This window comes from Ranitomeya variabilis, chromosome 2 (genome assembly GCF_051348905.1).
Source record: "Ranitomeya variabilis isolate aRanVar5 chromosome 2, aRanVar5.hap1, whole genome shotgun sequence".
Classification (NCBI taxonomy): Eukaryota; Metazoa; Chordata; class Amphibia; order Anura; family Dendrobatidae; genus Ranitomeya; species Ranitomeya variabilis.
The window spans coordinates 619,804,274-619,818,675 of NC_135233.1; the positions used below are offsets into that span (position 1 = coordinate 619,804,274).

Consider the following 14,402-nt stretch of genomic DNA (forward strand, 5'->3'; position numbering starts at 1 on the left):
GTTCCGCAGGTCCAAGACTTAGTTGCCGGGCTGCCCCCAGAAAGCGTGTGCTTGCTCCCCTCTGGCTGGCATACCCTGTTCCTTAGTTCATCGTCTTCTTCTGTTGAGCGTGTGACACTCTCCAAGTGTCCTCAGATCTTAAAGAGCCACTGTCACCCCCTCCAGCAGTTATAAACTAAAAGAGCCATCTTGTGCAGCAGTAATGCTGCATTCTAACAAGGTGGCTCTTTTAGTTTTTGGTGCATGTATTCCCAAAATAAAGCGTTTTATAACTTCTCCAAAATACCTGTCTTTCGCCAGGGAGGCAGGTCCTCACCCCCCTGCTTGAAACGCCACACTGCCGTCACTCAAATCTTCAGGGGCGCCGGGAGCCGCCTCCTCCGTGCTGTTTTCGCATGAAATCCGGCGCCTGCGCTGTGTAGTACTGTCTGGTGCAGGTGCAGTGAGCTTTGGCCGTCTGACGTCACAGCCAGGCTTGCAGACGGCGCCTGTGTGGCCACCTTGCTAATCCCAGCCCCGCAGTGTGTTATGCATTATGCACAGTGCGGGGCTGGGATTACCAAGGTGGGTGGCCGCACCGTCAGACGGCCAAAGCTCACTGCACCTGCACCAGACAGTACTACACAGCGCAGGCGCCGGATTTCATGCGAAAGCAGCGCGGAGGAGGCGGCGCCCGGCTCCCCTGAAGATTTGAGTGACGGCAGTGTGGCGTTTCAAGCAGGGGGGTGAGGACCTGCCTCCCTGGCGAAAGACAGGTATTTTGGAGAGGTTATACAACGCTTTATTTTGGGAATACATGCACCAAAAACTAAAAAAGCCACCTTGTTAAAATGCAGCATTACTGCTGCACAAGATGGCTCTTTTAGTTTATAACGGCTGGAGGGGGTGACAGTGGCCCTTTAAACCTTCTGTGTCCTTCCCCCCTGTAACTGGGTGGGCTAGCAATCTCCACCCCTCAGCTTAACTGCAAACTCTGTACCCAATATCTAATATATGGAATAACTGCGCTCAGGATGATCGGATCAGTACACGGGCGGTACCAACGCATGTGGTTTGTTCTGCCGGTCGTACACGGATCAAACCTGGACCCATTCGGTCGCTGTGGGAGGCTGATCTCCATATCTCAGGTTCCAGAACTCCCATGGCCCTGGGAACTGCGCTGTCAGATGCGCAATTTGTTTAGGGTAAGGGGTATATTTTTTATGAGCCTGTACCTCGGACAATGCGACCACGATTCCATGTTGGAGACGGTTCAACTGGAAGAATAATAGACTTGGGCTCCTGCAGCCACCTGACATGCATGCTTTCATTAAGCCCCCAGGGACCTCCTAGTCCCCTGCTGGGGTGGCTTCCTCATTGAGCTTTGAAGTACCTTCTGCCTGCTACACTGAGCTTAATTGTATTACCATGCTAAAAGGAACTTTATTCATGAGAAGAGGTGGGGGCCAGGAGTGCTCATCTCTGCAGACCTGGGACCAGGAGACAAAATGGAGTCACGCCAATCTCTGTTAGTATGCCCCGTATCCAAGATGGCAGCTACTCCCTCATCACGACGGTATAATATACAGCAGCGTCGTCACCTCTGTCCATATCACGGTATAATATACAGCAGTGTCGTCACCTCCGTCCATATCACGGTATAATATACAGCAGTGTCGCCACGTCCGTCCATATGACAGTATAATATACAGCAGTGACGTCACCTCCGTCCATATGACGGTATAACATACAGCAGTGACGTCACCTCCGTCCATATGACGGTATAATATACAGCAGTGACGTCACCTCCGTCCATATGACGGTATAATATACAGCAGTGACGTCACCTCCGTCCATGACGGTATAATATACAGCAGTGACGTCACCTCCGTCCATATGACGGTATAACATACAGCAGTGACGTCACCTCCGTCCATATGACGGTATAACATACAGCAGTGACGTCACCTCCGTCCATATGACGGTATAATATACAGCAGTGACGTCACCTCCGTCCATGACGGTATAATATACAGCAGTGACGTCACCTCCGTCCATATGACGGTATAACATACAGCAGTGACGTCACCTCCGTCCATATGACGGTATAACATACAGCAGTGACGTCACCTCCATCCATATGACGGTATAACATACAGCAGTGACGTCACCTCCGTCCATATCACGGTATAATATACAGCGTCGTCACCTCCGTCCATATGACGGTATAACATACAGCAGTGACGTCACCTCCGTCCATATCACGGTATAACATACAGCAGTGACGTCACCTCCGTCCATATGACGGTATAATATACAGCAGTGACGTCACCTCCGTCCATATCACGGTATAACATACAGCAGTGACGTCACCTCCGTCCATATCACGGTATAATACACAGCAGTGACGTCACCTAGGTCCACATGACGGTATAATATACAGCTGTGACGTCACCTCCGTCCATAACAGTATAATATACAGGAGCGTCGTCACCACACTACACATTGATAATATCCTGGCTCCGCACTGCTTCGGTACCAGAAGTCTCAGCAGCCTCCGGTGAGTGATTTGTTAGCTTCAGACGCCGCACCGCTCTCACCCCTATCAGATAGACTTTGTCCAGGCTGAAGTTGGGTATAATTGTCACCATTTCCTTTTCTGACAGAAATTCCACCTCAGAAGCGTCCATGGTCTGCGTCCTCTCCTCAGCACGAGGTTCCGCCCACAATTTTCCCGCGCTCTCCTATTCACCAATCAGAACCGAGCGCTGCCTATGACGTCCGCCCGTTTGCGTTCCGTGCCTCACTCTCGAAATTACATGGCAGCCACTGATCTGACACTTGGAACGCTAAACCCGGAAATGTTCTCTCTGGTGGTTTTTGTTTTCGCTGGCTAGATTTGGCTGATAACAGAGCAGCAGCATATACTTATAGTACAGTTATTTATGTGATGCTTTTCTTTATGACCCCCAGCTCTGATCCCATGTATCTTTATGTGAGGAGTGACAGCAGCTCACTGTGTGTGAGGAGAATTTCAGGAGTAAACTGAAAATGTAGCGGAGAGCCTGTCCGTGTCATCCGCGGCCCCCAAATACACCCCGTCCGGCCACACGCACGGCTCGGCCCCGTTTTATGGGGCTTTCATGCCGATTGTTTTTTTCTTTTAGAAGTTTTACGAAATGCGGCTTGAACACCCTAAATAATAATAGAAAAAGATGGAAAACGCAGGGGGGAAAAAAATCAGAAAAACATTACACAATAAATTGCACAAGAAGAAGCGAAGTGTCCTCACGCGGAGCGTCGAGGGGGAAAACCATTAAAATAACCCACCGAGATAATGACGTTACATCCACGGTGCAGGAAAGCTCACACTACGCGGTTTTGAGTTCTAGCTTCCCATTCACAATGTGCGTTGGTTTTTTTTATCTATGATGTGATGTAACAAAAAAAATGGTGGCATTTCCGTTCTCTAAGGCTATGTGCACACGTAAGAAAGGTGGTGCAGAATTTTCTGCACAAAATCCGCATCTCCTGGCAGAATCTACAGCCACGGATTTGCCGCAGTTTTTATGCAGATTTTCTGCGGTTTTTGCCACTGTGGATTTTTAACATGGAGGGGTGCAGAAACGCTGCAGATCCGCACAAAAGAAGCGACATGCACTTCTTTGAAATCCGCAGCAATTCCGCACTGATTTTTCTGCACCATGTGCACAACTATTTTTTTTTTTTTCACATTGATTTACATGGTACTGTTAATCACAGTGCGGTTCTGCAGCGTTTCTGCGTGGAAGGATCCGCAGCAAATCCACATCGTGTGCACATAGCCTTAGTGTTTAGTGTTGCATGGAGGGGGAAAAAAAAAAAAAAAAAAAAAAGCATCAAAACTATGAATTTCACCTGCAGCTTACTTGGCAGAGTCGGCATTCTTCATACTGAGAGAAAATAAAGAAATAACTTTGTTTTTTGCTAAAAGAAAGTGCAGGATCTGGCCAGAACTCCGCAGCTGAAATGACACACCACTTGATCTTTGTTTGCCTTCTTCTTTATTTTACTGCTAAATAGTGATGAGCGAATATACTCGTTGCTCGGGTTTTCCAGAGCATGCTAGTATGGCCGGAGACACACTGGTGCGAGAGACGGCCGAGTCTCGCTGGTTAAAAGCAAGCTGTGGCACCTGCACTCCGGAGCGGAGCGTGCGGCTCCATGTATTGCTATGCAGCTGCACGCTCCGCTCCGGAGTGCAGGTGCCACAGCTTGCTTTTAACCAGCGAGACTCGGCCGTCTCTCGCACCAGTGTGTCTCCGGCCTATTTGGTAGGCCGGCGTCACACTGGCGAGTTTTACGGACGTATGAGCACAGAAAATACACCCGTAAAATACACATAAAACACAGCCCAATGATTCTCTATGGCCCAGCTCCTATCAGCCGTATTTTACGGATCCGTATTATACGGTCTTCTACGGCCGTACAAAATCGCAGCATGCTGCGATTGTCACCGTATTGCGCAAAAAAAATCGCCAATGAAAGTCTATGGCTGCGAGAAAAAAAAATCAGATTCCTCACAGACCAGCAGTGTGACTTGCGAGAAATACGCAGCGGTGTTCTATAGAAAAGCTGGTAATTCAATTGCCGGCTTTTTCTTTCTCCTTCCCAAACCCGACCTGATATGAGACATGGTTTACATACAGTAAACCATCTCATATCTTTTTTTTTGCATATTCCACACTACTAATGTTAGTAGTTAGTAGTAATGTTTGTATGTGCAAAATGTGGGTGCTGTAGCTTGTAAAATAAAGGGATAAATGGCAGAAAAAATTGGGGTGGGCTCCCGCGCAATTTTCTCCGCCAGAGTGGTAAAGCCAGTGACTGAGGGCAGATATTAATAGCCTAGAGAGGGTCCATGGTTATTGCCCCCCACCCCCGGCTACAAACGTCTGCCCCCAGCCACCCCCGAAAAGGCACATCTGGAAGATGCGCCTATTCTGGCACTTTGGCCACTCTCTTCCCACTCCCGTGTAGCGGTGGGATATGGGGTAATGAAGGGTTAATGTCACCCTGCTATTGTAAGGTGACATTAAGCCAGATTAATAAATGGAGAGGCATCAATTATGACACCTATCCATTATTAATCCAATAGTACGAAATGGTTAATAAAACACACACATTATTTCAAAGTATTTTAATGAAATAAAGACACGGTGTTGTAATATTTTATTATACTGGTAATCCACCGGAAGACCCTCGTTCTGTAACAAAGGAAAAATAAAAAAACAACAATATCTCATACCTTCCGTCGCTCAGGTCAAGTCCCACGAAGTAAATCCATCTGAAGTGGTTAAATCATTTTACAGCCAGGAGCTGTGCTAAAGCCGTGCTCGTGCCTGTAAAAACCCCGGGGAATGAATGGAAAGCAGGGTGACCTGTAGTTACCTTGAGTTGCGGTGATTCGCCCTCTGCTGGATATCCTCATGAACTGGAGCCTGGAAAAAGTTCCCACGCTGGAGCTCATATGAGGACATCCAGCAGAGGGCGCATCACCGCAACTCAAGGTAACTACAGGTCACCCTGCTTTCCATTCATTCCCCGGGGTTTTACAGGCATGAGCACTGCTTTAGCAGAGCTCCTGGCTGTAAAATGATTTAACCCCTTCAGATGGATTTACATCGTGGGACTTGACCTGAGCGACAGAAGGTATGAGATATTGTTGTTTTTTTATTTTTCCTTTGTTACAGAACGAGGGTCTTCAGGTGGATTACAAGTATAATAAAATATTACAACACCCTGTGTCTTTATTTCATTAAAATACTTGTAAATAATGTGTGTGTGTTTTATTAACCCTTTCATACAATTGGATTAATAATGGATAGGTGTCATAATTGATGCCTCTCCATTATTAATCTGGCTTAATGTCACCTTACAATAGAAAGGTGACATTAACCCTTCATTACCCCATATCCCACCACTACACGGGAGTGGGAAGAGAGTGGCCAAGTGCCAGAATAGGCGCATCTTCCAGATGTGCCTTTTCTGGGGTGGCTGGGGGCAGATGTTTGTAGCCGGGGGGGGGGCAATAACCATGGACCCTCTCTAGGCTATTAATATCTGCCCTCAGTCACTGGCTTTACCACTCTGGCGGAGAAAATTGCGCGGGAGCCCACGCCAATTTTTTCCGCCATTTAACCCTTTATTTTACAAGCTACAGCGCCCAAATTTTGCACATACACACTACTAACATTATTAGTGTGGAATATGCAAAAAAAGAAGGGATATGAGATGGTTTACTGTATGTAAACCATGTCTCATATCATGTCGGGTATATATGTTTTAACAAACATTTGAGCACATAAATCCATTAGATGTCGTTTTTGCAAGCCTGCGAGAAAATATCGCAGTACGGATGCCATACAGATTACATACGGAGGATGCCATGCACAAAATACGCTGACACACCCTGCCTACGGATGACATACGGATAACTATTTTTGGAACATTTCTGTGTATTACGGCCGTAAAATACGGACCGTATTTTCATATGCCGAGTGTGACGCCGGCCTTAGTGTAAGGAGATTTAGTTTTCATCAGCTGAATGATTTACTGCAGGACGGAGGGCAGACACCCCACCGAGTACTGCAGGACAGAGGGCAGACACCCCTCCGAGTACTGCAGGACGGAGGGCAGACACCCCACCGAGTACTGCAGGACGGAGGGCAGACACCCCACCGAGTACGGCAGGACGGAGGGCAGACACCCCACCGAGTACTGCAGGACGGAGGGCAGACACCCCACCGAGTACGGCAGGACGGAGGGCAGACACCCCACCGAGTACTGCAGGACGGAGGGCAGACACCCCACCGAGTACTGCAGGACGGAGGGCAGACACCCCACCGAGTACTGCAGGACGGAGGGCAGACACCCCACCGAGTACTGCAGGACGGAGGGCAGACACCCCACCGAGTACTGCAGGACGGAGGGCAGACACCCCACCGAGTACTGCAGGACGGAGGGCAGACACCCCACCGAGTACTGCAGGACGGAGGGCAGACACCCCACCGAGTACTGCAGGACAGAGGGCAGACACCCACCAAGTACTGCAGGACGGAGGACAGACGGCAGACACCCCCCCAGTACTGCTGTATGTGGGATCGGTCAGTATTGGGCCCTTTTTTAAAAAAAAAACATATTTCTGAACAACCTTATAGGGGACAAAGTAGAAGATTATGCTATAGAGTTTAGTATCATCTGCAAATAAAGAGGGATTTATGAAGCTGGAGGCTTGGACTGAGAAATGGCAAACAAAGTTTAATGTAGATGAATGTAAGGTCATGCACTTGGGCAGAGGAAATAAAAGGTATTACTGTGTATTACATTTTAAAACATTGGGTGAAAAAGACTTAGGTGGATGGGGGGAACCAAGAGCAGTGAGCCTGTGATTCTTTACTTTAAGAGCGGTGAACCCGTGGATTCTTCACTGTAAGAGCGGTGAGCCCGTGGATTCTTCACTGTAAGAGCGGTGAGCCCGTGGATTCTTTACTGTAAGAGCGGTGAGACGGTGGATTCTTCACTGTAAGAGCAGTGAGCCCGTGGATTCTTCACTGCAAGAGCGGTGAGCCCGTTGATTCTTTACTGTAAGAGCGGTGAGCCCGTGGATTCTTTACTGTAAGAGCAGTGAGACCATGGATTCTTTACTGTAAGAGCAGTGAGACCATGGATTCTTTACTGTAAGAGCAGTGAGACGGTGGAATCTTTACTGTAAGTGCAGTGAGACGTTGGATTCTTTACTGTAAGAGCAGTGAGCCCGCATAAATCTCAGCCACATGATGTCCTAATGGTTGATTCACAATTAAAACTCAAGAAAGGTCTCGATGCCTTTTTTTTTTGATAAATTTTATAGACCAGGTTATGGGCACTAGATTGCGGCGCTATTAGTGTTGGCCCCATGGGGATTTTGCCTCCTCTGGCCCCACGGCAGGCTATAGACAACCTATGGACTCCGGTGGCCATTCCACCTGTTACCTATGAAGTGAAGCTCTGAGTGCGACATTCGGGGTGTTTCATTTTACTGTTACCATAAAAAGCTTCACTTTCTTCTGAACAAAAAACAAGCGGAAGAAACGTCTCGTGAACTCCACGTGTGAACAAGCTCACAGCCAATATAAAAGCGTGGCGTATATACGGCGACATGGGGGCCTAGGCTTAATGTCCATATTACAGGATGACCCTTATATCCCCCACCTGTGGTCAGCGAGGGTCATTATCGCCCTGCGATGCGGGGGCAGCACGGGACCCCCATCACCATCCAGTCCTGTGGATACGTGGGACATTGATGGCGATCCAGATCCACGGACGATTTTACATCTTTCCAAAACGTTCTCTGTTCGCTGCGGAGTTAGCGGTCACATCCGCCGGATCATGGCGGTACAATGGTCCTGCACTCGGGGGAGGGGGGTTATGACGTCAGACCCCCATAATGTATAGACATGTCCGAGACTCCGGAAGGTTCCTCCTGAAGACGGTGGACTTTCCTACCGGCGCATCCTCCTCAGTGGCGGCTCTTGGCGGGGGAGGCCGGGCGGCTCTGCCGGACAGCAGCTTTTGTATTCAGGGTCCCTGTCGGGGTCGGGGGGGTAATGATGATGTCGGGGACGGGCATGTGACCGCTGGGGAACCTTCTGGAAGCATCATCTCTGGAGTAACAGATCTGCAGCCCTAGAACACAATACACAGCAGAGTAATGCTCATCAGGTCCTCACTACTTTCTATTCACTGACAGCAAGCATGCTCCTTACATAATGCATTGTCACTGCTGGGGGTTTGTTACAATGACTGCACACATCTCACTCCACTGCTCATCGTCTGATACAATGCATCACTGTGAAGTGCTGGAGGTTCTGTGCGCTGGATCCAACTGTAACAAACCTTCAGCTGTGAGACCTATAAGGCTACGTTCACACGGTGCATTTTTGCAGAGGTTTTTTTTTATGCATTTTTTCAGCTGTGTTTTACAGTAGCAGCAAAGTGTACGAGACTTAAAAAATCTGGTGCATACATTTGTTTTATTTCCCTGACGGATTTGGAAAACTGCTGCGTCGCTTCTTTCACCAGTAAGAAACAATGAGAACATGGAGAAACGCATCAATAAGAGCAGGGATATTGGGGCAAGAACCCCTAGGAAGGTAAATCAGGCTTCTTTCTGGGGCACTAAACTTTATCAACATGCACAAAAAACAGCAAAAACACAGCAACAATGTGCAGCAAAAAAGCAATGTGTGAACATGGCGAAGGGGCAGACGCGTCTTCTGCTGGTGGAAGAAAAAGGTTTCTATACACTGAAAACAAGCAGAGATTCTGAAAACATCTATCTGGGGAGATCCAGTCTGCAGCAGAGCATATTATATACTGTATACAGGAGCTGACAACCACACACAGGAAGTCGTATGGAAACTGAGGAAAGCAACAGAGACAAGAGAGACGCCTCCCCCCCACAATCACCTCCTGAAATCCTCTGTGCTGCGGGGATTCTGCTCCTTCCACTATGTAACACTCAGCCTGTGACCCACATACCTGAAATCCTCTGTGCTGCGGGGATTCTGCTCCTTCCACTATGTAACACTCAGCCTGTGACCCTCCAGACCTGAAATCCTCTGCGCTGCGGGGATTCTGCTCCGTCCACTATTTAACACTCAGCCTGTGACTCCCCAGACCTGAAATCCTCTGTGCTGCAGGAATTCTGCTCCTTCCACTATGCAACACTCAGCCTGTGACCCCCCCCCCAGACCTGAAATCCTCTGTGCTGCGGGGATTCTGCTCCTTCCACTATGTAACACTCAGCCTGTGACCCACATACCTGAAATCCTCTGTGCTGCGGGGATTCTGCTCCTTCCACTATGTAACACTCAGCCTGTGACCCTCCAGACCTGAAATCCTCTGCGCTGCGGGGATTCAGCTCCGTCCACTATTTAACACTCAGCCTGTGACTCCCCAGACCTGAAATCCTCTGTGCTGCAGGAATTCTGCTCCTTCCACTATGCAACACTCAGCCTGTGACCCCCCCAGACCTGAAATCCTCTGTGCTGTGGGGATTCTGCTCCTTTCACTATGTAACACTCAGCCTGTGATCCTCCAGACCTGAAATCCTGTGTGCTGCGAGGATTCTGCTCCTTCCACTATGTAACACTCAGCCTGTGACCCCCCCAGACCTGAAATCCTCTGTGCTGCGAGGATTATGCTCCTTCCACTATGTAACACTCAGCCTGTGACCCTCCAGACCTGAAATCCTCTGTGCTGCGGGGATTCTGCTCCTTCCACTATGTAACACTCAGCCTGTGTCTCCCCAGACCTGAAATCCTCTGTGCTGCAGGGATTCTGCTCCTTCCATTATGCAACACTCAGCCTGTGACCCCCCCCCAGACCGGAAATCCTCTGTGCTGCGGGGATTCTGCTCCTTTCACTATGTAACACTCAGCCTGTGACCCCCCCCAGACCTGAAATCCTCTGTGCTGCGAGGATTCTGCTCCTTCCACTATGTAACACTCAGCCTGTGACCCACCAGACCTGAAATCCTCTGTGCTGCAGAGTCTCCTCCATTGGTCGGGGATGTCACACGGCCCGGTGTCGGCTGTTGTGCGGAGCCTGCAGTCTATGGGTAGGTGCCGGTGTGATACGAGCTGCGCCATTTCTTACCTTTCAGACAGGAGACGTGGAGGCCCATGCTGTCATTCTGTCCTCAGCGGTGCGGAGCCTGGAGGCACAGACAGAAAGTAACAAAACCACAAAAAGTTACAGCCAGGAAACCTCAGAGCGCTCGCTGTGTCTCACCTCCACCAGCGCAGACCCGACACCGCCAGCGCTGCATCTTCCTGCAGAGCAAATCGGCCGCTTCCTGCCACCTCGCATATATTCTCAGCACTTACTGAATGTTTACTGAACGCATAAAGGGTGAGAACACGAGGGTTAAAAACACGGGCGAGAACACGAGGGTTAAAAACACGGGCGAGAATACGAGCGTTAAAAATACGGGTGAGAACACGAGGGTTAAAAACACAGGCGATAAGAACACAGGGCACATATAACGGCAAGAAAATGGGGGTTGAGAAGTAAAACAAGGGGGAACAGTAAGGGCAAGAACATGGGGGTGACGACAAGTCAAACACAAGGGTAAGAGAATGGGGAAAAAACACAGGCGAAAAGATGGGGTGAGAAAATCAGATTAGATGCACGGCTCAGCAGTCAGTATCACACAGGATAGGATTAGATACACAGCTCAGCAGTCAGTATCACACAGGATAGGATTAGATGCACGGTTCAGCAGTCAGTATCACACAGGATAGGATTAGATACACGGCTCAGCAGTCAGTATCACACAGGATAGGATTAGATACACAGCTCAGCAGTCAGTATCACACGATAGGATTAGATACACGGCTCAGCAGACAGTATCACACAGGATAGGATTAGATACACGGTTCAGCAGTCAGTATCACACAGGATAGGATTAGATACACGGCTCAGCACACAGTATCACACAGGATAGGATTAGATACACAACTCAGCAGTCAGTATCACACAGGATAGGATTAGATACACGGTTCAGCAGTCAGTATCACACAGGATAGGATTAAATACACGGCTCAGCAGACAGTATCACACAGGAGAGGATTAGATACACGGTTCAGCAGTCAGTATCACACACGATAGGATTAGATACACGGCTCAGCAGACAGTATCACACAGGATAGGATTAGATACACGGCTCAGCAGTCAGTATCATACAGGATAGGATTAGATACAAGGCTCAGCAGACAGTATCACACAGGAGAGAGTTAGATACACGGCTCAGCAGACAGTATCATAGAATAGGATTAGATACACGGCTCAGCAGTCAGTATCACACAGGATAGGATTAGATACACGGCTCATTAGACAATCACACAGGGGAGGATTATATACATGGCTCAGCAGTCAGTATCACACAGGGGAGGATTAGATACACAGCTCAGCAGTCAGTATCACACAGGATAAGATTAGATACACGGCTCAGGAGCAGGCACACTGGGATGTTTGTGGGTCCAGCCCCTGCACACAGTGGGGTCACACCATGGGCCGCTCACCTGTGGCTGTGGATGGCGGGTCCTCCCCGTCTGCCGGACCTCACCTGGCAGTGGAGCTTTAGTCCTCTGACTGCACAGAGGGGCGACCACCTCCGACCAATCAGCAGCCGGATAACCGCGACTGCAGGGAACACGGGAAAGTTTCCTCTTCTCCCCCCTCAGCTGCAGTAATCCCATTACTCGGCTCCTGGACCCGGCCGCTCATTACTCACACTCCGCATTACAGGAAACTTGGCACCGAGAGCCGTATTAATGGGGCGTAGACGAGGCGGCGGCTGCTGATGTGCCGCACTAAGCACCACTACATGTCAGCACGGCGGGAGGCACCGATCTCAAATCACACACATAGTGCCACAGGCGAGGACACAGCTGAGGGTTTGTTACAGCTGCATCAGCCGTCATTCGTATATCGGTAAAATCACAGAATCCCCGACCACAGTAATAACACGGGAGGATCAGTGATGAGCGGCGCCCTCCTCCGCTGAGCCAACGCTTCTCTGCTGACACATCCCCGGACACCGAGCAAAAGGAACAAAATATTTAGTTAAAATTTAACAGCTCTGAAGGTCTCGGGAGGGCGAGATTGTACCACAACGATGTCCGATAACGCAACCTTCAGAAGAACACCGCGCAGCCTCACAATCCACACAGCCACCACTGCAGAACAACAACGCAAAGGGGACGGGATCATCCTCATCATCCTGGGGGTTATACTGCCAACATTCACATAGTAATAAGAAAGGAAATGTCACCTGTCCATATAACTGGGCGAAAGGAGACGGTGGCATAAAATATCCACCCTGCGCCCTCCTGTCTGCAGTCACCACTAGGGGGAGCTCCCTGTATACAGAGATACATAAGATCCTGTCTGCAGCTACCACTAGGGGGAGCTCCCTGTATACAGAGATACAGATGCTCCTGTCTGCAGCCACCACTAGGGGTAGCTCCCTGTATACAGAGATACAGATGCTCCTGTCTGCAGCCACCACTAGGGGTAGCTCCCTGTATACAGAGATACATGATAAGATCCTGTCTGCAGCCACCACTAGGGGGAGCTCCCTGTATACAGAGATACACAATAAGATCCTGTCTGCAGTCACCACTAGGGGGAGCTCCCTGTATACAGAGATACATAAGATCCTGTCTGCAGCTACCACTAGGGGGAGCTCCCTGTATACAGAGATACATAAGATCCTGTCTGCAGCTACCACTAGGGGGAGCTCCCTGTATACAGAGATACAGATGCAACTGTCTGCAGCCACCACTAGGGGTAGCTCCCTGTATACAGAGATACAGATGCTCCTGTCTGCAGCCACCACTAGGGGGAGCTCCCTGTATACAGAGATACACAATAAGATCCTGTCTGCAGTCACCACTAGGAAGAGCTCCCTGTATACAGAGATACATGATAAGATCCTGTCTGCAGACACCACTAAGGGGAGCTCCCTGTATACGGAGATACATGACAAGATCCTGTCTGCAGCCACCACTAGGGGGAGCTCCCTGTATACAGAGATACATAAGATCCTGTCTGCAGCTACCACTAGGGGGAGCTCCCTGTATACAGAGATACAGATGCTCCTGTCTGCAGCCACCACTAGGGGTAGCTCCCTGTATACAGAGATACAGATGCTCCTGTCTGCAGCCACCACTAGGGGTAGCTCCCTGTATACAGAGATACATGGTAAGATCCTGTCTGCAGCCACCACTAGGGGGAGCTCCCTGTATACAGAGATACATGATAAGATCCTGTCTGCAGCCACCACTAGGGGGAGCTCCCTGTATACAGAGATACACAATAAGATCCTGTCTGCAGTCACCACTAGGGGGAGCTCTTTGTATACAGAGATGCATGATAAGATCCTGTCTGCAGCCACCACTAGGGGGAGCTCCCTGTATACAGAGATACATGATAAGATTCTGTCTGCAGCCACCACTAGGGGGAGCTCCCTGTATACAGACATACATAAGATCATGTCTGCAGCTACCACTAGGGGGTGCTCCCTGTATACAGAGATACATGATAAGATCCTGTCTGCAGTCACCACTAGGGGGAGCTCCCTGTATACAGAGATACAGATGCTCCTGTCTGCAGCCACCACTAGGGGGAGCTCCCTGTATACAGAGATACAGATGCTCCTGTCTGCAGCCACCACTAGGGGGAGCTCCCTGTATACAGAGATACAGATGCTCCTGTCTGCAGCCACCACTAGGGGGAGCTCCCTGTATACAGAGATACATGGTAAGATCCTGTCTGCAGCCACCACTAGGGTGAGCTCCCTGTATACAGAGATACAGATGCTCCTGTCTGCAGTC

General features: G+C 49.5%; 1 protein-coding gene and 1 long non-coding RNA gene across 2 annotated transcripts in view; both read right to left on the bottom strand.

Annotated features, from left to right (window-relative positions):
• The window catches only part of GINS2 (GINS complex subunit 2), a 37,050-nt gene extending 34,217 nt beyond the window's left edge, over positions 1-2,833 (bottom strand). Inside the window, exon 1 of the mRNA XM_077288854.1 lies at positions 2,580-2,833. Within this exon, the coding sequence (XP_077144969.1) occupies positions 2,580-2,669 (90 nt within the window). The 5' untranslated portion in view covers positions 2,670-2,833. The remainder of the gene's footprint in view (positions 1-2,579) is intronic.
• Positions 2,834-8,019: 5,186 nt separating this feature from the next.
• On the bottom strand, positions 8,020-12,892 carry LOC143807384 (uncharacterized). Its single transcript, XR_013221715.1, has 3 exons — positions 12,087-12,892; positions 10,660-10,717; positions 8,020-8,685 (listed from the first exon to the last, which is right to left on the bottom strand). It is a non-coding gene; the product is annotated as an uncharacterized LOC143807384 (long non-coding RNA).
• Between the last annotated feature and the right edge of the window lie 1,510 nt (positions 12,893-14,402).